General features: G+C 39.9%; 1 protein-coding gene across 1 annotated transcript in view; it reads right to left on the bottom strand.

Moving 5' to 3' along the window:
- The window catches only part of LOC122553343 (uncharacterized), an 88,834-nt gene that overhangs the window by 21,180 nt on the left and 42,686 nt on the right, over positions 1–24,968 (bottom strand). The window contains exons 2-7 of the mRNA XM_043696922.2: positions 18,750–18,811; positions 15,670–15,765; positions 9,604–9,687; positions 9,064–9,156; positions 6,284–6,471; positions 1,764–1,957 (exon numbers count right to left, since the gene is read on the bottom strand). Of these exons, the coding sequence (XP_043552857.2) occupies positions 1,764–1,957; positions 6,284–6,471; positions 9,064–9,156; positions 9,604–9,687; positions 15,670–15,765; positions 18,750–18,811 (717 nt within the window). The remainder of the gene's footprint in view (positions 1–1,763; positions 1,958–6,283; positions 6,472–9,063; positions 9,157–9,603; positions 9,688–15,669; positions 15,766–18,749; positions 18,812–24,968) is intronic.

Raw genomic sequence — 24,968 nt, 5'->3', positions numbered from 1 at the left:
CGGCCCATATCCCTCCAAACCCTTCCTATTCATATACCCATCCAAATGCCTTTTAAATGTTGCAATTGTACCAGCCTCCACCACTTCCTCTGGCAGCTCATTCCATACACGCACTGCCATCTGTGTGAAAAAGTTGCCCCTTAGGTCTCTTTTATATCTTTTCCCTCTCACTCTAAACCTATGCCCTCTAGTTCTCGATTCCCTGACCTCAGGAAAAGACTTTGCCTATTTACCCTATCCATGCCCCTCATAATTTTGTAAACCTCTATAAGGTCACCCCTCAGCCTCCGACACTCCAGGGAAAACAGCCCCAGCCCGTTCAACCTCTCCCTACAGCTCAAATCCTCCAACCCTGGCAACATCTTGTAAATCTTTTCTGAACCCGTTCAAGTTTCACAACATCTTTCCGATAGGAAGGAGACCAGAATTGCACGCAATATTCCAACAGTGGCCTAACCAATGTCCTGTACAGCCACAACATGACCTCCCAACTCCTGCACTCAATACTCTGACCAATAAAGGAAAGCATACCAAACGCCTTCTTCACTATCTTATCTACCTGCGACTCCACTTTCAAGAAGCTATGAACCTGCACTCCAAGGTCTCTTTGTTCAGCAACACTCCCTAGGACTTTACCATTAAATGTATAAGTCCTGCTAAGATTTGCTTTCCCTAAATGCAGCACCTCGCATTTATCTGAATTAAATTCCATCTGCCACTTCTCAGCCCATTGGCCCATTTGGTCAAGATCCTGTTGTAATCTCTTTGCTGTCCACTACACCTCCAATTTTGGTGTCATCTGCAAGCTTACTAACTGTACCTCTTATGCTCGCATCCAAATCATTTATGTAAATGACAAAAAGTAGAGGGCCCAGCACCGATCCTTGTGGCACTCCACTGGTCACAGGCCTCCAGTCTGAAAAACAACTCTTTACCACCACCCTCTGTCTTCTACCTTTGAGCCAGTTCTGTATTCAAATGGCTAGTTCTCCCTTTATTCCATGAGATCTAACCTTGCTAATCAGTCGTGGGGAACCTTGTCGAATGACTTACTAAAGTCCATATAGATCACATCTACCACTCTGCCCTCATCAATCCTCTTTGTTACTTCTTCAAAAAACTCAATCAAGTTTGTGAGACATGATTTCCCACGCACAAAGCCATGTTGACTATCCCTAATCAGTCCTTGCCTTTCCAAATACATGTACATCCTGTCCCTCAGGATTCCTTCCAACAACTTGCCCACCACCGAAGTCAGGCTCACTGGTCTATAGTTCCCTGGTTTGTCCTTACTACCCTTCTTAAACAGTGGCACCATGTTACCCAACCTCCAGTCTTCCAGCACCTCACCTGTGACTATCAATGATACAAATATCTCAGCAAGAGGTCGAGCAATCACTTCTCTAGTTTCCCACAGAGTTCTAGGGTACACCTGATCAGATCCTGGGGATTTATCCACCTTTACCTGTTTCAAGACATCCAGTACTTCCTCCTCTGTAACATGGACATTTTGCAAGATGTCACCATCCATTTCCCTACAGTCTATATCATTCATATTCTTTTCCACAGTAAATACTGATGCAAAATACTCATTTAGTATCTCCCCCATTTTCTGCAGCTCCACACAAAGGCTGCCTTTGCGGGGCCCTATTCTCTCTCTAGTTACCCTTTTTTCCTTACTGTATTTGTAAAAACTCTTTGGATTCTCCTTAATTCTATTTGCCAAAGCTATCTCATTCAATGTAGAAAGAATTCTGCCATACCTTCAGGCTCTAATAGTGGTGGGATGTCCAGATTGATGTGTGCTAGTTTGAACGCATCTTCAAGATTGACCTTGTTTGGTCTCTCCATAGCTTTTCTCATATCCACTAAGCTTGGGTCGATTGCTTTGATGAGAGCTAGGAATGCAATGCCACTCCGCCAACTGGTACTAAAGTCTTGAATGGCTACGCCATACCTGTATAATGATAAAGTTCATGGTATTGGCAATTTAATAAACATCATACATGTAGCACAACACCTTCCCTGCCAATCTATCCTCACCATATCTTGACAACAGGCCAGTGTAGCAATATTGGATTCTTAGATCTCCTAACCATGGATGCTTTGAACCAGAAAGTATGCAGTTGCCATAGATTTCTCTCACTTGAGACATACACATTGGTACATAAGAATTGAATTACAGAATTGTTACTATGTGGAAGGAGGCTATCATGTTCTCATTATCAATCAGCATTATGTCTTTGTGTCAGTTCTGCCTTTAATCATTACTCATTGTTTCTACTCAATTAATCATAAAATGCACTTAGAAATACCTCAATAGAACTAGTCTCCATTATACTTCCGGGCAGCACATTCCAGATATGAATCATTTCTTTGTGAAAAAGGTCTCTCTCGTTTGTCTCCGTGCCTCACTCCCCACCTCCCCCAAGTTTATGCCATTTTATAGCATGTAGTAAAGTCTTAGAATGATTGCCTGGTTCATGATAAACAATCTCTAAACTGGTGACAAACGTTTCTTTTTCTAATGCCCTGAACTCTCCTCAGGGCAAATGTTGAACATTTGCTGAAAAGCTTTTAGCAGTAACATCTGATCATGACATTTCACCAGGCAAATGGGACCCATCTAATAATGACAGCACTGACAACAGCACCATTCCTTCTGAAGGGTTCAAGTGGCTTCAGAAAAGTGCTGCTCAGTGTCTAATCTCCAAGCCCACATGAAGCTACCAAATCTTCCCAGGGTCTGTTCATTACCAGTCAATAGGCAGAACATCTGACACTGCGTTAAACAGGCACAACATTAGGCAGACTGTTCAACCTCCATTGTGAAACTCCTTGTTCTTTCCAAGATGCAAGGTGTGTGATTTTCATATTTTAATATCCTTTGCGTATAGATTTTGAACTAGTGGCATGTGGATTTGGTCGGCCTCCGTGAAGGGGTTTAATAATTAACGAGTCAGTATTTCTGGAACCATAATTTTTGAAAACCAGTGTAAGAGAGGTGATAATGTGAATGTGTTTGCAATGGGAGAGCTTTACTAGTGGAGAGAGGAAACCTTGAGGAGCATTAGCTTGCCTTCTGTTTAGAATGGCCAGGAATTTTCTTCTTGGGGGAAAACCACTCCATAACCTGGAAAGCTTTTCGTTTCAATTCACAGAAATCCTGCCTGAAGTTAGATGCAAACAATAGTTGCAGAGGAGTTGATTCAGAGAAGTTAGGAAATAAGTTACCTTCATGAAAGGGTTTTAGTTGAATACTCCAGATCTGAAGTATGTGGTTAGAACCATGAAGCATGTAATTTAAAGCTGAGAAAGTCTAAATTCAGTTGTATAACTAATCAAGAAAAAAGCTATCAAACTCTCAAGACTGGGAATTCAAAGAAATAGTTACATTAAACATCTGCAATAGATCCTTGATTTCCTGATCCATAAACTGCAATCAGTAAAGATAGGTGACACACCTCCTCCATGATAATCCTCAACACTGGTGCCTTACAAGGCTGTGTACTCAGTTCCTTATCATAATCCTTATATAGTCATGAATGTGTGGCCAAATTCAGCTCTAACTCCACTTACAAATTTTATGAAACCACTATAGTGGATCAGACCTCAAAGAATGACTCGAAAGAGTACAGGAATGCGATAAACAATTTAGTGGCATGGTATAAAGACCAAATATCTCTCCCTCAATGTCAGCAAAACAAAGGAGCTGGTCATTGACTTCAAAAAACAAAGTGGAGGACATGCCCCTGTCTGTATCAATAGGGCTGAGGTGGAGGTGGTCAAAATCTTCAAGTTCCTATCACCAACATTTATCCTGGTCCATCCACATCGACGCTAGTCAAGAAAGGACATGAAACCTCTACTTCCTCAGAAGGCTAAGAACATTCGGCATATCCATAATGACTCTTACCAATTTTTATAGATGTACCATAAAAAGCATCCTACCAAGATGCATCACAGCTTCGCATGACAACTGCTCTGCCCAAGACCACAAGAAATTACAGGGAGTTGTGAACACAGCTTAGTCCACAATGAAAACCAGACTTCCTTCTACTGACTCCGTCTAAACTTCTTACTGCCTTGGGAAAGCAGCAAACATAGTCAAAGACCCTTCCCACCCTAGTTACACTCTCTTCCACCCCCATCTTCCATTGGAGAAGTTTGAAAACATATACAAATAGATTTAAAAACAGCTTCTTCTGTACTGTTATCAAGCTTATGAACAGACACCTCATATATTAGAATTGATCTTTCTCTGCACCTTCTAGGTAGCTGTAAAACTACATTCTACATTCTGTTCTATTACCCTGATGTACTTATGCAAGGTATAATTCGTCTGGTTAGCATGCAAAACAATACTTTTCAATGTATCTCAGTACATGTGACAAAAATAAATCAAATCAAAACAAAAACCTATAGACAGAGAGAAAATTCCCTCTGGTATTTGGACTATTGTAAAATTACTATATTGGGATAGAGGAACAAAGTTAAAAATCACACAACACCAGGTTACAGTCCAAAAGGTTTATTTGGAAGCACTAGCTTTCAAGGTGCTGCCTTTTCATCAGGTGTGGTGTGATTTTTAAACTTTGTCCACCCCAGTCCAGCACTGGCACCTCCAAATCATGGGATAGAGGGAGTAATATTTTCACAGCATGTTTTGAAATCTTCCACATTGTGTTATATGTGATTTGCTTGGTTTATTCTATTTTAACTTCATTTCTATTACACAATGAAATCCCGTTGTATTGTTAACTTCAAATCTGCACCATTGTGTTTTAGTGAAAAAACACTGTTAAATAGAAACAAAATCAACATATGATCTATCAAGCCAGATTTAATTCTGTGATCTAACTTGTCTAATAATGCCATCAGATAGATCACACAATCCTTAAAAGTGTGAATAGATCTACAATTACTGTAACATCAGTAATGCACAATAAGTTGGTAGTAAAGTATTTTGCTCTTAGATCATGAAAGACACCAAGTACAGAATGCAAGTCATTTTTTTATACATGGTTTTAAAATATCAAAAATATCCTTTGGCACTTAAAATGTGGAATAACTATTTCAATGGCACCTTTCACAGCCCACAAAAAAATTGACCCTCTAACCTAACCCTCTATTAAGTGAGATCATGTCTGATCTGCAATATAACTCCATACATATCAACTTATTACTCCTCCTTTTAGTTAACAAAGTGTACTAATCTGATTTAACACTAAAAATCATCATTAGATCTAGCATCAATTGCAATTTGTGAAAGAGAATTCTAAACTTCTGCCACCTTTTTCCTTAATTTCACTCTTAAACATCTAGTTTCTAGTTTTCGACTATACCATGGCATAGTCCTACTTTTCCCAACCAATGGATATAATTTCTGTCTATCTATCCTATCTGTTCCCTTAGAATCTCAAAATTTTGAGCAAATCAACACATAACCTTCTGAATTTCAGGAATGCACCCCTGGTCAATGTTATCTTCCTACAGAATTTAATCCATATTGTCATGTCATCATTCAAGTATAGCTAAAAAGATCAGTGTTCCCCTAGTTCCAAGGTGCTTCATAGCTAAATAGGTTTTTTTGGGACAAGTGTTGTATTGTGAGGAACATATGAATTTGCATACAAACTCCCAAAAACAGCAATGACATAATGTGACATATTCTATATCTAGGTGTTTGTTAAGGGATGAATGTTGATGAATGTAATGGTATCTTTACCACCTCCGAGCGTACAAGACACTTTGATTTACCAAACTCATCCAAAAAAAGCAGGGAGTAAACCCTCCCTTAAGAACTGTATGTTTTTTATTATTCATTCAAGGGATGTGGGTGTGGCTGACTATATCTGCATTAATTGCACATCCCTAATTATTGAAGAGGTGATTGTGGTGATTTGCCCCCATGAAAACGGCTATAATCCTTTGGGTATAGACACACCTTATGTAGAAGGGAGTTTTAAGATTATGACTGAAGTGAAGGAACGACGATATAGTCTTTGATATGGGCTTGAATCTATGACTTGTGATATTGAGCAGGAGAGGGAACACTGCCATTATCTGCTGAGTGTGGTACTGACTGAACCATTGAGTACATAATAATAATGTAGTGGATTCCAAGTTGGAAATTTGCCAATCACATGGCCAGCAGTAGATTATGGAAGGCTTTTAAAAGTGGGAAAGAGAAGAAAAGGAGTAGAAGAGTTCCAGATTGCAAGCGCAACATAAATGAAGGTTCTGCTCTAAATAAAACAAACAGCATGAAGTTGAAACCTACTTTGTAATCCTCCTCTGCACCCAGTTCAGGAGAACTTTAATGACCCTCCTCTGATCCTTGTATGGAGCTGAAGGGGCTGTTTCCTTAGGAGTGCAGTGTAACGTCAGGTCATTATCACTTCCACTGTGCAAGGAAGACAAGGAAGATGTGGGAGAGAAAGTCTTCAGGTGTCCTGTTGCTTCCTTTATCTGCAGTAAAAGGAACAAAAAATATTTGTTAAACTTTTTCATGCGGAAGGTGGTGCATGTATGGAATGAACTGCCAGAGGGAGTGGTGGAGGCTGGTACAATTACCATATTTAAAAGGGATCCAAAAAGGTTTTTGAACAGGAAGGGTTTAAGATGGATATGAGCTAAATGCTGGCAAATGGAATTAGATTTATTTTGGATATTTGGTCGGCATGGATGAGTCAGACCAAAGCGTTAGTTTCTGTGCTGTGTATCTCTATGATTCTAAATACTGCAGAACATAACATGGAGGGAGCTATTTTAACCCTGATGCCTGGTTAAGAACCATTCAAATGAACATATAAAAATCACCCAGGACATACAGCTTAAATCCTCAATTCCAATTTTAATCAGCTCTTCTGCTTAGGCAAGGTGGACATCTGCTTGAATATTTTTTTAACTATCCAGGTCTGGCAAGGAGAATTTCATTGGAATATCAAGTTCAATTGTTTGTTTGTTCACTGTTGAATGATGGCTGTCAGCAGCTTCAGATTAGTGAGGAGCAAGATCAGACAATCTTTCATTTATCACTGACTGACTGAAGAGGCTCACATCTGAATGACGAGATAATGTACTGAAACACAAATTGACATCTGTAGAGGTATATCTCAACACACGATGCTTCCAGGATAGCATGGAAACTGATGAGATAAACATACATTTCAATCCAGCAGCAGTGCAGGTTGATGGTAAAGGGGTGGGGAACCGTCTTCACTTCCAAATCGCTTAGAGACACACTTCATAATACTGGAAAGCAGGTGATCCATCTTCTTTCACCACTTTAGATGTTTAAATATTACCATATTAGATTAGGTATCACCATGGCAGCACTGAGTAGCATACAGAAGTCAGGGAAAAAGAGAGGAAAAAAATGAGAGAGATTTTAACAAAACCTCCCTACTTTTATATTCCATATAATAACTTGGATGAAGTGGTGGAAGATATGGACATCAAATTTGTTGCTGACATAAAGATTAGTAGGAAAGTAAGCTGTAGAAAGACCATGGCTTTGTATTTTTGTACTTTTTGAAACTGTGGGCTGAAATTAGAAAGAACTGTTGTGAAACCAATCAATGTACAAGGATGCTTGCATGTTTTGTATATAAAGGAGTTTATCTGTTTCTGTACCCAAGAAGTAGGTTTACGAATGAAACAGATTGGTTTGTGAACTCGGAGCAAATTATCAATGACACAAAGCTTCTGCTTGCCAATAACAAGATGATTGGCGGTCAGTTAGCTGAACAGCTTGGGCTATGAAAAAGACAGTTCAAGACCAAAAGAGAACCCAGCAGATCTGCAGCCACCAAACTTCGCTCTCTCTCACTCTTCTATAGTAAGCCACTCCAAACCCAAAGTGCTCAAGCCTGTCTTTCCTTCAGCAGTTAGTGCAAGTAATGACTTCAAATTAGATAAGTCAAAGATCTATCATATATGAACCAACCATCCTACTTCCCTTGTAAATCAGTGGAAGCATTTGGAAAAAGGAGGGTCAACAAGGAGCGTTTGGGTCAGCAAGAACCAACGCTACAAATCTCTCCATCCATGTGTTTACGTTTGTCTGTGTGCACGGGAAATCAGGTGCATGTGTGTAAGGGGAATCTATGAAGCCTTTAGAGTTTTAATTTGTAGAGCTTACTTCACTTAATTTAATCATTTAGCTAGAGCTAGAATCTAATGATCCATTATAAATGGTGATTTCTTGAGGAGTACAAAAACTTAGTCCATACTTTCTATCAACGAATGTCTGACAATCAGTAGTTTGTGGATTTCATGCATTTCTTGTAAACACTAACTTTTGTGATAACTCTGAAAATAGCACAGCTTGATTTCTAGCAGACCACCCAAGTCAGTTGCGATAGTTTTCTAAAGAACATGATGCTACAAAAAAGTGAGTGGGCAAAACATTTGACAATTGAAGTATACTGTGGGAAAATGTGAAATTGTCCATTTTGGCAGGAAGAATAAAAACAAAGCATATTCACTTGAATAGTGAGAGATTGCAGAGCTCTGAGATGGGAGAGCTTCTGTGGGTCCTTGTGCATGAATTGCAATAGGTTAGGATGTAGGTACAGCAAATAATTAGGAAAACTAATAGAATGTTATGAGAAGGGGAATTGAATACAAAAGTAGGGAGGTTATGCTTCAGTATACAGTTTACTAGTGAGGTCACAACTGGAGTACTAAGCAAGTATTCGTCACCTTTTTAAAGAAGTATACAAATATATTAAATAGCAGGCCAAGCTCAACTGACTGAAATGTCCCACTGTTGTTCCAATTTCAAAACTGATCAGGTAAATACTTGATGTGAAAAAAGATAGAAGGTTATGGGGGAAAGGAGTGCCACTAACTATGTAGCTCTTTCAGAGGATCAGGCACAAGCATGATTGGCAAACAACCACTTTAGCACCCTATCATTTGAAGTGTATTGTCATAACATTAGCTAGCAAATAATATACAAAATAACCAAATCCCAACTTTGTTGACTAGATTGAAAGAGTTGAGAATGATTTGCTGACCTTTCAGTCTATGAAGAGAGGGATGCCATTACCTTACCTGGAAATGGAGAATGATATTCCAGATTAAGCCAAGGATCATAGAAGGGTTGCCATCGGCAATCTCATGTGCATCAATGCTGACCAGTCTCACCTACAAACAATGAGGCACTGGCTAGTTAATGTTCAAAACATTCGCAGTTACAGGACAGATATTTCAGATCAAGATTCCACATCACAATTCGCAGTGCCTCAATAACAATTATGCATCATAAATTTCAATGTAAGTATTAAATTTGAAAGTTTCAATTACATCTTATTGTTAGAATGCTAAATATTAAGGGAAGTAACCAGATTGTAGGAGCAGTAGATCAATGTGTAGTTTTCCCAAGTCAGTAAAGTTGGCATTTATCTACATTGCCTACATTGAATCAACCAGGTGGTGCACAGAGGATAGTCTGGTGGTCAGTGTTGTTACACCCTTTACAGAAGCCACTAATGAAGTTAACTGAGGCAACTGAAATCTATTTTCAACTATAGACATGTGTAAATTGAACAAAGGTTGTTGACATAGCCCCAATGCCCCAAATAAAATACTTACGTATCCTTCCTCCAGAAACTGAAGGGCCTTTGCAATATTATTCAGTCTGAAAATCCGATGAGTGGAATGTTTATACTGTTGCATCTGGGCAAAGTAAAAGAACTATTAGTCAATTCAATATTTGCAAGATTGTGATGTCTAAAAAGAAAATTACTATGTGCATGAATTCTGCTGTTATTTGCCAACCATACAAAATGATAAACCGGACCATACACCCCTTTTCAAATTTGCAGAACCAGAAAAGTGTTACTTCACATCATACTTAGATCATGCACGATCCTGTCCTGCTTCGCATTCCAAAAATTCCAAACTTTTTATTCTGATAATGCACCCTCCTAGTTGTAGACTCACCATTGAGTCAGAGTCATACAGCACAGAAACAGATCCATCAGTCCAACTCATCCATGTTGACCAAGTTTCCCCAAAGTAAACTAATCTCACTTGCCTGTATTTCGCCCATTTCCCTCTAAAGATTTCCTATTCATATACCTATCCAATGTCTTTTAAATATTGTAACTGTACCTGCATCTACCACTTTCTCTGGCAGTTCATTCCACACATGAACCATGCTCTGTGAAAAAGTTGCCCCTCAGGTCTCTCTGAAATCTTTCTCCTCTCACCTTAAACCTATGCCCTCTAGTTTTGAACTCACCTACCCTAAGAAAATGACATTTGCTATTCACCTGATCTATGATGCTAATGATTTTATAAACTTCTATAAGGTCACCCCTCAATCTCCTACACTCCTGTAAAAAATGTCCCAACCTACCCTTATACTCAAACCTTCCAATCCCAACAATCCCAACAAGATCCTAGTAAATCTTTACTGAACCTTCACCAGAACTCCAAAAAGAGGAAGAAGTTACAATGTATTCGCCAAAAACGGATACCCCCGCAATTTCATCAACAGATGCCTAAGGGAAAGACAACGGAATGAGGACATGCCACAACCCAAAGGACTAGCCACGTTACCATACATCAAGAACATTTCTGAACTGACAGCCAGACTACTACAACCACTAGGACTCATAACAGCACACAAACCAACAGCCACTCTCAGACAACTCACCAGGACAAAGGACCCGATACCCAGCACGAGCAAAACCAACATAGTGTACAAAATCCCATGCAAGGACTGCACAAAACACTACACAGGACAAACAGGAAGACAACTAACGATCCGTATCCATGAACACCAACTAGCCACGAAACGACACGACCAGCTATCCTTAGTAGCCATACACGCAGATGACAAGCAACATGAATTCGACTGGGACAACACTACTATTATAGGACAAGCCAAACAGAGAACAGCCAGGGAATTCCTAAAGGCATGGCACTCATCCACAGATTCTATCAACAAACACATCAACCTGAACCCAATATACCGGCCACGGCAGCGGACAGCTGGAACTGACAACCGGAAGCGGCAGAGACAAACCACTATAAATGCCGGAGGAAACATTACAGAAGCACTTCACAGGAGGCTCCCAAGCACTGAGGATGTCACCTAGACAAGGGACGAAACGTCTGCAACACAAATTCCCAGCTCAGCAAACAGAACCACAACATAGTTACAGGATGGTCACAACTGAGAATTAAATATCCAGTAGTATCAGACTATTCGGAAGGTGCAGCACAAAAGGCTGCTGCGTAAGATAAGGATGCAAGGCGTTACGGTTAAAGTATTAGCACTGATAGAGGATTTGTTGACTAACAGGAAGCAAAGAGTGGGGATAAATGAGTGTTATTCTAGTTGGCAATCAGTAACTAGTGGTGAGCCTCAGGGATCAGTGTTGGGACCACAATTATTCACAATTTATGTAGATGGTTTGGAGTTGGGGACTACGTGTAGTGTGTCAAAGTTTGCAGGTGACACTAAGATGGGTGGCAGATCAAAGTGTGCAGAGGACTGTGAAACTTTGCAGAGGAACATAGATACTTTAAATGAGTGGGCAAAGGTCTGGCAGATGGAATACAATGTTGATAAATATGAAGTCATCCATTTTGGTAGAAGGAACAATAAAAAGGATTATTACTTGAATGGTAAAACGTTGCAGCATGCTACTATGCAGAGGGACCTGGGTGTCCTTGTGTATGAATCACAGAGGGTTTGTCTGCAGGTACAACAAGTAATTAGGAAGACAAATGAAATTTTGTCCTTCATTACTAAAGGGATTGAGTTTAAAAGCAGACAGGTTATGTTGCAGCTGTACAGGGTGCTGGTGAGGCCACACTTGGGAGTACTGCATGCAGTTTTAGTCTCCTTCCTTCATAAAGGATGTACTGTCACTAGAGGGGGTGCAGAGGAGGTTCGCTAGGTTGATTCTGGAGTTGAGGGAGTTAGCTTATAAGGAGACTAAGTAGACTGGGATTATATTCATTGGAATTTAGAAGAATGGGGGGAGGGTCTTATAGAAACATATAAAATTATGAAGGGAATAGATAAGATAGAAGTAGAGAGGATGTTTCCACTGGCATGTGAAACTAGGACAAGAGGGCATAACTTCAAAATTAGGGGGAGCAGATTTAGGAATGAATTGAGAAGGAACTTCTTCACCCAGAGGTTGTAAATCTATGGAATTCACTGCCCAGTGAAGTAGTTGACGTTACTTCAGTAAACGTTTTTAAAGCTAAGATAGTGTTTTTTTTGAACAATAAAGGAATTAAGGAATATGGTGAGGGGACAAGTAAATTTAGCTGAGTCCACGAAAAGATCAGCCATGATCATATTGAATGGTGGAGCAGGCTTGAGGAGCCAAATGGCCTACTCCTGCTCCTAGTTCTTATGTCTATACCCAATATAGGACTCCTTATTTTTGACCAGAACTTCAATATCTTCATTCATTCACCGTTCCCTACTTTTATCAACTTTACCCTTCATTCTAACAGAAATATAATGCCTCTGAACTGGTTATCTGAATTTTGAAAACTTCCCACTTACCAGTCGCCCCTTTACCTGCAAACAGTCTACTTCAATCAACTCTTGAAAGTTTCTGTCTCATACCAGCAAAATTCACCTTACTCTAATTAATAACTTTTATTTTTATACAAGGCCTATCCTATTCCATAACTATTTAAACACTAATAGGATTATGATCACTGATTCCACAGTGTTCCCCCCAACACTTCAGTCACTTGCCCTGGCCTTATTTCCCAACAGAAAGTAGTTTTACTCGTTTTCTAGTGGGTACATCTACATATTAATAAAGAAAATTTTCTTGAACACATCGAACAAATTCCTCACCATCCAAGCCCTTAACACTATGGTAGTCCCAGTCTATGTCTGGAGAAAGTTAACATTCCCTACTATTACAACCCTATTATTCTTACATATATCTGAGATGACCAGCCAAGTGAAATATTCTTGTAGCATTTACCCTGGCAAACTCCTAAAGAATTCTATATCTTTCAGTGAGATCATCTCTTATCATTTGAAAATAAATATATTTTCTATTATATCTGCCAATCTAGTAATTTTTCCACATCACAAAACACTTGCCATGTTCTAAACCACACTCTCTTTTTCTCATTTCTCAGATTGGAAAAGAGTTGAAAGTGATGTTCCCCAAGTATCAGTGTTGGGACATTTGCTTTTTCTGATTTATAAAAATTGTTTGAAGATGGTTGTTGAGGGCAAAATCTCTAAAATTTGCAGATGATACTAAGCTAGGGAGAATAGTGAATTGTGAGGATAATGCTGAGTAACTTCAGAGGAACATTGACAAGTTGGCTAAATAGACAGACACCGGACAGGTGAATTTCAATGCTGACAAATGTGAGGTAATGCAATTTTGTTGAAAAAACATGGAGAGATAATCCAGGTTCAATGGTGCAATTTTGAGGAGAGTAGAGGAGCAGAGGGACCTTGGGGTTCATGCGCATAATTCTCTGAAGATAACCATGCAAGTTGCAACAATTGTTAAGGTGGGTTATAGGACCCTTGGATTTATAAATAGAGGAATATAGAGTATAAAAGCAAGTAAGCAAGTGCTACACCTCTACAAATCATTGGTCAGGCCACACTTGGAGTAGTGCGTTCACTTTTTTGAGCACTTTTATTTAAGGAAGGATGTTAAAGCCCTGTAGAGAACACAAAAGGGGTTATGGAATGACACCAAGAATGAGGGATTTTAGAAACAAGAAAAGATTAGAAAAATTGGATTTATTCTCCTTGGAGTTGAGAGTGTGGTACTGGAAAAGCACTGAAGGGCTGGGGAAGGTAGCTGAGAGTGCGTTAGGGAGATGGAGGTGATGGTAATAGTGATAAGTCAGAGGGCAAGGTGGAGTGGATAGGTGGCAAGGACAATGGACAGGTAGGACAGGCCATGAGGGCGGTGCTGAGTTGGAATGTTGGATCTGGGATGAGGTGGGGAGAGGGGAAATGAGGAAACTGGTGAAATCCACATTGATGCCATGGGGTTGGGGGATCCTGAGGCGGAAGATGAGGCGTTCTTCCTTCAGGCGTTAGGTGGTTAAGGAGTGGCGATGTAGGTTCTGGGGCTCCTCCATGCCCTTTGCAGAAAGCAAGGGGGAGTTGAACACTTCTGATCTATTACCATTACCTCCCCCCTTCATCTACCTATCGTACTCTCAGCTACCTTTCCCCAGCCCAAACCTCCACCCATTTATCTTACCATCCCCTTGGCTCACAACCTCATTCCTGATTAAGGACTTTTGTCCGAAACGTCGATTCTCCTGCTCCTTGGATGCTGCCTGACCTGCTGTGCTTTTCCAGCACCACACTCTAGACTCTGATCTCCAGCATCTGCAAAGCTCACTTTCTCCTTATTCTTCTTGGAGCAGAGAAGATTAAGGAGGTGACTTTGTTGAGGCCTTCAAAGTTATAAACAATTTTGACAGGGTAAAGAAGAAAATTCTGTTTCCACTAGTTGATATGTCAGTAACTAGGGGTTACAATTTTGAGATTGTCAACAAGAGAGCTGGTAGTGAGATTATGAATAACTTAATTACTCAGAGTTATTAGGATTTGGAATGCACTTACTGGGAGAGTGAGTGGAGGTGGAGTCCATATGATGTTTTGAAAAAGAACTGGATATATATTTTAAGTGTTGAATTTAGAGGGCTTTGAAGGTAGTGCTCGAGAATGGGACTAGCTGGGTGGCTGTTTTGGGAGCAAGTACAGAAGAATCAATAGGTCAAATGGCCACCTTTTGTTCTGTAAAATTCTGTGATTCCTCTTTGCATCCTCCTCACCGTTGACGTTTCCACCCAACTTTGAAATATCAGCAAACTTGAATAATCACACTCACAAATGCCATTCAAATTGATTGTAAATAGCTGAAGCCCAAGTACCATTCTTGTGGTATTTCACTGATACAGTTTACTAACATGAAAGTATATATTTATTCCTAGTCTTTGGTTTCTGATCATTAACCAATTCTCAATCTGAGCTGATAAACAATTCCACGGATGCTAATTTTATTTTTTTTTAAATTGTAAGGCTCTTTACTGAATGCTCCTGTTATAATCTAAATACACTACATCTACTGGTTCTCCTTAACCACACTAGTTGCATTCTAATACGGAATTGTCAAATACAAAATTTCCTGTCATAAATGTGTTTACTGAACTCTCATGTTATGATTTTGTTAACAGCTCCTAATAATAAATTCTAGCATTCCCCAGAAACTGATGTTCGGCTAACTTGATAATTAGATAATTTTCAAATAGGTGACTCATCATATTGAATGTCACTATATTAACAGTGAGAACAATCATAACCTTCTCTAATCTCACCAATGTAATGCTGAAATCTCTGAACACTGGTACCATTCTGTGAATCTTTTCTGTTCCCACTCTAAGACCTTGATATCCTTTCTAAAGCATAGTGTTCAGATTTGGACAGAATAGTTCAGTTGAGACTCAAGTAGTGATTTGTAAACATTGAAGATAACTTCTATTGCTATTGAACATTTTGAAACAGTTGCTTAATGATAATATTCCTCACTAGGATATCTACCGCTATGTAAAGATATTGCACCAAAATAAACAAAGTCATAAACTACAAGTTTGTAGAAGTGCAATTGTGTTAAATAACTTTACCAGTCTTTGCCCAGATAGCACTTCCAGCAAAGCCATCAGGATCTTCCCATCTTGCATATCTTTAAACAAATCCTTCACCTCCAGGGGTGGATTGCACTGTAAAATCACAAACAATGTTTGGCAACCAGAGCATAAACAATCCCAAAGTATATATGTGGACACATAATTTGCATTTATTTTACCAGTAAAATGTAAGAGAATAATGGATAAGGAATTGGAGAAAATTTCAGGAGTTTTGATACACATCTAAATTAAAGAATTTGTTATTTTGAGAGGTTAAAAGTTCTAAATAAATGCAAATTATTTGTGTTTATTTCAGTATTATATCAAACAAGAAATTCAAATATTTACAAACCTGTAGTGTCTACTGCACTCAACAGCAACTTACATTTACTGAGCTACCCTACAGCAGCATCCTTCAGATATGTTCCCAGATAGAAATAGCACCAAACCAAAAGAGGTGGACAGTTGGATGTTTGGTCCAAACAAAAAAGAAATTGTGGGCTTTCAGGTAATTCTTTGTCATCACACGATAGGGCAGGTATGGGTTTTGACTCCAATGCCCTTCACTGTTCATCCTACTGACACTCACTATTAAGCTCAGACCTGAAGAATGACTTTTGAGTGACATGTTGGAGGAAAGCCAGAACTGGTGACCATATAGCTCAGCAAGAGGCAACACCTGCAGGAGAGTTTGATTGGAATACATCGCATGTTAAAAACATTATTAATCATTCATAGCTGGCCAGAATGTAACATTTTTAAGGGTATTTTTAAATTCAAATGATGTGGGCATCACTGGCTAGGCCAGTATTCATTGCCCATCCCTAATTGCTCAGTGGGCAGTCATTGCTATCAGTCTGGAGTCACACTTGGTCACAAAATTGATCAATACTCTCCTAAGGACATACGGACATACGGACACACACACACACACGCCCTTTTCGGGCCAAACATCCACTTGACCCCATCTTTTGGTTTACTGCAGTTTCTATCTGCGGATATATCTGAGAGATGATTGCTGTTGGGTAGTTTTCTAGATTAAAAGGACTCAGTAAATGCAACCACCCAGAGTACACATTGTATCCTTGCCACTCTCAGTGCTTCCTCCAAGTGTTGTTCAACATGGAGGAGTATTGATTCTCAGCCAAGGGAGGACAATAAGTGATAATCAGCAACAGGTTTCCTTTCCGATGTTTAACCATGAAACTTCATGACGTCCAGAGTCCATGCTGTCTACTGCCAAGGCAACTCTCGCCCGACCGTATACCACTGTGCCACTACTTCTGCTGGTGGGACAGGACATTTCCAGGAATGGTGAAGATGGTGTCTGGAACATTGTCTGGAAGGCATGATTCCATGAGTATAACTATGTCAGGTTGTTGCTTGACTAGTCTGTGAGACAGCTCTCCCAACTTTGGCACTAGCCCCCCCAGTGTTAGTAAGGAAAACTATACAGGGTTGACAGGGCTGTTTCTGCCATAGTCTTTTCCAGTCCCTGGGTCGATACCAGCCAGTCCATCGGTTTCATTTTTTTGTTGAGACTTCATAGCGATTGATACAACAGAGTGGCTATTTTAATGATTGTAATGAGGTCAACCAGGTGGACCTCATGAGTTCCCTGATTGGACCAAATTATCAGCCCAAATCAGGGTGCCCTGGCTGACAATATAAGCATGAACATTTCACTTTTTGATCACACAGCATTGCCCTTTGATGAGAAGGGCACTGCTCGTCATTGGCCATTCTGGTGTTTCCTTCCTTCCAGGTGGTGGAAAATGAATAAAGATTTATGCACATGTTGTCTTTCACTGTGTCTCACACCTGCACACAAACATCATGGGTGCTGGGAAAAATATAAGCACTACTGGTATTAGGTGGTAGTATGGGGAATAAAATAAGAAGAAAAAAAAGAGAATTTTTTTTAAAAATAAACATGAATGTTCACGTAAGCATTGCTTACTCTGGGCTTTGCTTGTCACTGGTTCATTTGCCACATGGGTGTCTTTCCTGATGTTAGAATATTAATAAAGTTATTTTCACTTGGTGTTTCACTGTGTCTTGCAGATACAGATACAACATGGGTAGTTAAAAATATATATAACCACGAGAAGATTTAGAATCTCCCCAGTTCAGGAAACTGATTCCGAGCTGGCCGGCCACATAAAAAAAACAAAAAAAAAGCTATGTCAGAAGTTCTGTTCACTCAGAGCTGGCTCTCCATGTGTAAATAAAAGGTGACTTGGTGACAGGATACTGGCCTCTGAGTTGTTTCAGTTATCTAGACCATTTCAGAGGACAACTGAGAGTCAACCACATTGACATGGGTCTGGAGTCAAACATAAGCCAGACCAGGTAAGGATGGCAGATTTCCTTCCCTGAAGGACATTAGTAAGCCAGATGATTTTTTTTTTCTGACAATTTACAATGTTTCATTGTCATCAGTAGATTCTTAATTCTAGATTTTAAAAAAATAAATTAAATTTCAACCAGCGGCTGTGGCAGGAATTTGAATCCCAGTCCCCTGAACATTGGCTGATTTACTGTATTACATGTCTAGCAATATACACTTGTGACGCATCTGTCTTACATTCTCCTGAAAGTCACTAGCCATCATTCAATGTTGTTTTTTAAGTGCTGATTTCAGAATTTGCCTTTCAACACCTTTCTACATGGTGAGAAATGCTTCTGAGTTAACTCATAACCAATAATGAAAGCTGTATGTTAACGGAATTGCTAATCATGGACACTTCGAGGAGAAAGTGAGGTCTGCAGATGCTGGAGATCAAAGTTGAAACTTTATTGCTGGAACAGCACAGCAGGTCAGGCAGCATCCAGGGAACAGGAGATTCGACGTTTCGGGCACAGGCCCTTCACCAATACTCCGTCTCGTGGCCCTAAATACGGCCTTTAAAAGAAAATATTCCAGGTGTTTCCGCAAAATTTAATCTATCCATTTTCCACAAGCCTTCAAAACCCAAGTCATCCAGACAGTATTAAATATAAACCCTCTTCGTAACAATAAATATTGTTTGGCAGTGATTAATTAGCCTGAAATAGAATTCAATGCTCGCTCTTACCCTGTACAAGTGGAAGTTGATCCATCGGGTAAACGTTCTCTTCTGCGTGCTCACTCTTTCAACTGAAGGGAAAACAAGGGGACAAGTTGCTCATTATTGTCACAAGTACATGCCAACAAAACACACAATCCTACCTGGGTCACAATTTGATATGCTTGCACTGTCCTAATCAGACGTGAGACAGAGCCAATTTTTCTGTAAATTAGTTCCACTGTGAGCAGAGCACCATCACCATTTCAAAATCTCACGGCCTCATTGTACAAAGTACCATCCAGTCTCCATTAACATGAGCAATAATGCTTCATGAGCTGATCTATACAGTGAGTGTCTTGCAGCAGAACCTAGGGGTAGCCAAATCCAGACTTACCAATTCCAGAAATTTTTACTAACTTATCCTCCTTTTGTAAAAGTTAACATGCACATATCAGATTTCACCAAAGCTTAGGCCCCTTCATCAACAACTGAGGCAAACAGCTCCTCTGATCAAATGAGTCACAATTCTGTGCCATGATCTATGATATCATTACATCACCGAACTCAAAGCTGATTATTCATCTCCAGTTTCATCAGAACAGAAACAAGTCCAATATGAATCTTAGAATAGAATTGCACATTGCAGGCCATTCAACCCATTATGCTTGTGCCTTTTTGGTAGAGCTTTCCAATTGGTCCCGTTCCTTCTGCTGTTCCCAGCTTAATTCTTTCCCTCCAAGTATTTATTCAAATAACTTTTCAAAGTTGCTTTAGAATCTCCATTTATCACACTTTTAGATTGCAGCTCATTGTGTAATAAAAAAAAATTGCTCAATTCTCCCCTAGAAATAGCATGGAATTAATTTTATACATTTTAATTACATTTTTTTAAAAATCACCACCAGGGGGCAAAGTTACTCCAAAAACAAAATAATTACAATCGAATTCTGGAGGTTTTCCAGGCAAATGGCTGCTTCCTCAGATCAAAACATGTTTATTTGTGTGCCAGCTCCCTTAGTGTGCGCTAGGAAAATGCGCAAAGGGCACACAGCAATGGGTTCAGGCTAACCTGACTGCACAATTAATTATTTTACATGGGCTCCATTGGCATGGAAACTAGATTTAAATGAGATCACAGATGTTTTTACGTTCTCTCTAGTCATTGAGAGATTGTCATAGCCTACAGATATACCTCAGATTTCCTCCTTTCATTTATTACACACCCTCTGTACATTATTTACTAAAAGCTTTCTGTTGCTTTGCAATTTCTTCCAGTCTTTCAACCCTACGAGACCTTTGTATTCCCCAACTCAGGCAGTTTACATCAATCCAGATTTTAAAATCACTCCCCCATTGGTGGCCTTACTGTTGCCAAGGTTCTGGAATTCCCTCCTAAACTCTCTCTTTCTGTCTTTTCCTTAAACCCTTGGAGATAGTGAAGACTTAAATCCTACCTTATTGATTAAGCTTTTGGTCACCTGTACTTGGGTCATTCAGTGTCAACTTATGTTTCTAGGCAGCAGCATACAGGTAACTGGTGCATTTAATGTAGTAAACATCCCAAGACACTTAACAAGAGTGATATCAACAAAAAAAATCTTTGACACCAAGTCATAATAAGATAAATCATGACAGATGATCAGAAGATTGATCATAGAGATGGGTTTTTTGAACATCTTAAAAAAGAATAGGGTGGCTGAGAGGCACAAGTAGGTCAGGGAAGGAATTCTAGAGCTCCTTTGAAATTTTCCAATGCAAGTTTTTATTGATGTAGAGGAAAGCATAAGGTATATGTTTTCCCAAAGCCCAATATGTGTAACAGAGATAAGCAAGAATTCTATGATAGTACCCATGATTATTTAGTTTTCCTTCCAAACCTTGACGACATCACTATGCAACCAAGAGTACTTCACACAATAAAGCACTCAGAGGTACTTCACTTTCAGTACAAGTAGTAAAATGATTGCAGTGTTTACTATAAAGTTGTTATTGTAGTTGGAGGAATTCACCATCATCAACATGAGAAGGCCTCCTCTCTAAGTAACAGAATCACTTTGGAAGGATTATGTTTGTGCTCTATAGAAGATGGTTTTCTAGAAAATACTTCCATTCTCATAAGAGGATGTCTTAAAGCACTTAGTGTCAGCTTGGCTCAGTGGGCACCACTCATGCCTGAGTCAGGTGGTGAATGCCACTATTAAATGTCACTCTACAGATACTAGAATACATTAAATAAAAAGCTGACCCTTTCAATTCCATATCAAGGAAGCACTGTGCTAGAAGTGGTTCTGCTTTTTGCTTGAAACATGAAATCAATATTAACCAACATTTAAGCCTTTTAGGGAAGAAAGACAACCCATGACTAATTTTAAAAAAAAATTTCCCCTAGAGTCCGAGGCAACATTTATCCTCGGACAAATCACTGAAATCTACACATTGGGCAGAATCTTATAGTATTGTGAACAACATGGGCTATATTGAGTGGCAGAGGTATGTGAGAAGTCGGATATCAGGTCCAACTTGCTACATCTTTTACGTAACAGCTGGGCAGTTAGGTGAAATTCTTACCAGACTGTGGCAGGTTGCCTATTGAGGGCATTATTGCAAGTTAACAACCTTATTAATGAGATTCAATATGCAGTAAATATACAGCTTCACACATTTCTGATCCTGTGAACACACTTAATGCTGAGAATTCTCGACATAGAAGTCAGAGTGGGTATCTGGTGGTGACTTCAGCTAACTGTTTTCTCCAAAGCACTTCCATGACACCAACATCTCAGGCCATACTCTATAGGCACCAGCTGCATAAATTCCATGTCTAAGATTGAAAAAACAAATGCTGGAGATCGTCTAGACTCAACATTAGCTTGATCTCTCTCCATGGATACTGTCTGATCTGCTGTGATCTCCAGCATTTGTTGTTTTCAGTATATTTCCAGCATCTGGAGTAAATTGTTCCTCCATGTCCAAGGACATTGGTATCCAACATGTGCCAGCCTCTACAAACTCTCATGGCACATATCTGATCCAATTAGAGGCACTTACATACTTCAATGCTGCACTTTGGGCTGCATCAATTACTATCATTGTAATGCTGCAGCATTCAGGGACATGCACCCAGTTCATGACATAGTCAGGTTGCAATTCTGGACAGTTTGCTTGATCTTTCAGTACTTATTCACTTTGAGTCTACCTAGATTGTCACAGCATCTCTGCCTTGACTTGCCTTTTTGTGTACTGCCTCCTCAATCAGATATATCAGGCTCATGGTCCTTAGTCATGTCAGGGGAGATAGCCTTCGAACGAGGGTCACAGTCATGGTTAGCTTCCAATTTCAATTCAATCATTTGAACATGGTCAGCCAGTTGCTCAGGGTGGTCACAGTCACAATTATTTCCTCATTAGGAGTGAGAAACTGAATGTTGGACAGGCCACCACTGGTCTGCACTCTTTCCATCCTATTGTGGGCTGTTTTCCTCCTAGAATGATGGACTTGTATTAATTGGATGAAATTAAATGGCACAACTGTTATTTTTGGTGCAGGTGTGAAAGTGTTCCAAGCAAACGAGTAGGCAGTATAGTCACAATGTAAGGTTACCAGTGTCAAGGGTTAGGTTAGATGACAGTTGGTGTGGCAAGACTTTGCAGGCAATAGTGAGAGTGGTAGAGCTTTGGTGGGAGGTGGATATAGTGGCAGATAGAGGGAGTGAGAGGGTCCAAGATAGCAGCATTTTTGCTGGCAGAGTGGGTAAGATCATTTACCTTCTTCCTTTACTGCTGGGCATTCCTGCAGATGGCTGAAACTGCTCTGACCCAGGTGATAATCTCTAACCAGACTGGCATGACCTCCTCTGCTGGTCTGGGAAATAGATGATGTTCTGCACAACACTACCCAGTAGGATCTCAAGATCCCACTCTGCAAAGCAATTTTCTCTCGTCTGTCACATCCAGGCAAATGTCTGGGAGCATGCAGAGCAACTTCAAACTCTTATGTCATAATGGCCCTTTAAAGATGGCAGCAACAAGTTCTTGTGGTAGGGTAGGGTGTGAATCTCACAAGAGGTGCACTATAGAGTCAGAATTTTAATATAGGTTTGGTTAGCTGAAGAAACATCACTGGGCATCACACAGAGAAATCCTCTTTGAAAACTTGAAGAAACAAACTTAGTCAGAAAAAAAAGAAAGATTCAGCACATGTATCTCATTGCAGTTTGTGGAATTTCCTTTGAAACAATCAGTTGCCATCAAGGGAAAAAATAAGAGGGTGCAATTGCAGTTTGGATGTCAACAGTACATTCGAGTCGAGAGATTTTTGACCTCCACATATTGCACAGCACTACAGTAAGTCGTTCCTTGTACTTGTTTCAATACATGCTGGATGTGCAACATATTACAACACAATCCAAAGATGTGCAGGTTAGGGGAATTGGCCATGCTAAATTGCCCATAGTGTTAGGTGTGTTAGTCAGGAGTAAATATAGGTTTGGGAATGGGTCTGGGTGGGTTATTCTTTGGAGGGTCAGTGTGGACTTGTTGGGCCAAAGGGCCTATTTCCATACTGCAAGGAATCTAATCTAATCTAATCTAATCTATGCATCTCCAAGGGAGGGGTCATCCATTTAATGATAGAGGCAATGAGAAACAACTTCTTTCTGAGGGTAGTGAATCTGTGGAATTCTTTACTACAGATGGTTTGGGGCTAAGTCATTAATATTCAAGATGGAGATAGATTTTTAATCAGTAAAGGAATCAAAGATTATGGGGCAAAGGCAGGATAGTGGAGTTGAAGATCATCATAGGTGACTTAGAGTTGGGGACCAAGTGCAGTGGGTCAAAGTTCACAGATAACTCTAAGATGAGTGGTAAAGTCTGCAAAGGACTCTGCCAAGTTTAAAGAGGGATATAGGTAGGTTAAGTGAGTAGGCAAGGGTTTGGCAGATAGCGTGCAATGTTGGTAAATGCGATATCATCCATTTTGGCAGAAATAACAGCAAAATGTACTATTATTTAAATGGTAAAAGAAATTGCAGCATGCTGCTGTGCAGAAGGACCTAAGTGTCCTTGTGTATGAAGCACAAAAAGTTGGTTTGCAGGTTCAGCAGGCAATTTAGAAGGTAAATGGAATATTGTTTTTCAATGCTATAGGGATGGAGTTTAAAAATAGGGAGGCTGTGCTAAAATTGTATGGGGTGCTGGCGAGACCACACCTGGAATAATGTGTACAGTTTTGGTCTCCTTCCTTGAGAAAGGATGTACTGGCAATGGATGGGGATGCAGAGGAGGTTCGCTAGGTGGATTCTGGAGTTGAAAGGATTGGCTTAAGAGGAGAAACTGTGTAGACTGGGACCAAATCCATTGGAATTGAGAAGAATGAACAGAGATCTTATAGAAATGTACAAAATTATGAAGGGAATCGATGATAGAAGCAGGGAGGTTATTTCCACTGGCGGGTGAAACTCGAACTGGGAAGCATAGCCCAAAATCAGAGGGAGCAGATTTAGGACTGAGTTGAGGAGGAACTTTGTCAACTAAAGGATTGTGAATCTGTGAAATTCTCTGCCCAATGAAGTAGTTGAGGCTACCTCATCGAATGTTTTTAAAGCAAAGATAGATTTTTGAACAGAAAGAGAATTAAGGGTTATGGTGAGCAGGTTAGTAAGTGGAGCGGAGTCCACGGAAAGGTCAGCCATGATTTTACTGTATGGTAGAGCAGGCTCAACAGGCTGAATGGCCTACTCCTGCTCCTACTTCTTATGTTCTTATCAGATCAATTATAATCTTGCTTTATGGTTGAGCAGACATGATGGGCTGAGTAGCCTACTTCTACTTCTATGAGGTAAAAACAATGATTGCAGATGCTGGAAACCAGATTCTGGATCAGTGGTGCTGGAAGAGCACAACAATTCAGGCAGCATCCGACGAGCAGCAAAATCGACGTTTCAGGCAAAAGCCCTTCATCAGGAATCAGGGCTTTTGCCCGAAACGTCGATTTTGCTGCTCGTCGGATGCTGCCTGAATTGCTGTGCTCTTCCAGCACCACTGATCCAGATACTTCTACTTCTATGTCTTATGATCTTACAATGAGATAATTGCTTCAAACTCAAAGTGAATAAGATACGAAGCGCCAACCCAGATATTTCTACTGCAAGCTTCCTGTTGTTTCCACCGTCATTCTGCACACATTAGCACTCCCTGTTATTTCATTTAAAAAGGCAAATGAAATTAATCAAACATGTAATTGAT

Source organism: Chiloscyllium plagiosum, unplaced genomic scaffold (genome assembly GCF_037043375.1).
Source record: "Chiloscyllium plagiosum isolate Xiang-an unplaced genomic scaffold, Cpla_swu_hap1 HiC_scaffold_8, whole genome shotgun sequence".
Classification (NCBI taxonomy): Eukaryota; Metazoa; Chordata; class Chondrichthyes; order Orectolobiformes; family Hemiscylliidae; genus Chiloscyllium; species Chiloscyllium plagiosum.
The sequence above is the reverse complement of the archived record's forward strand: the minus strand, read 5'-3'. Positions and strand labels throughout refer to the sequence as shown.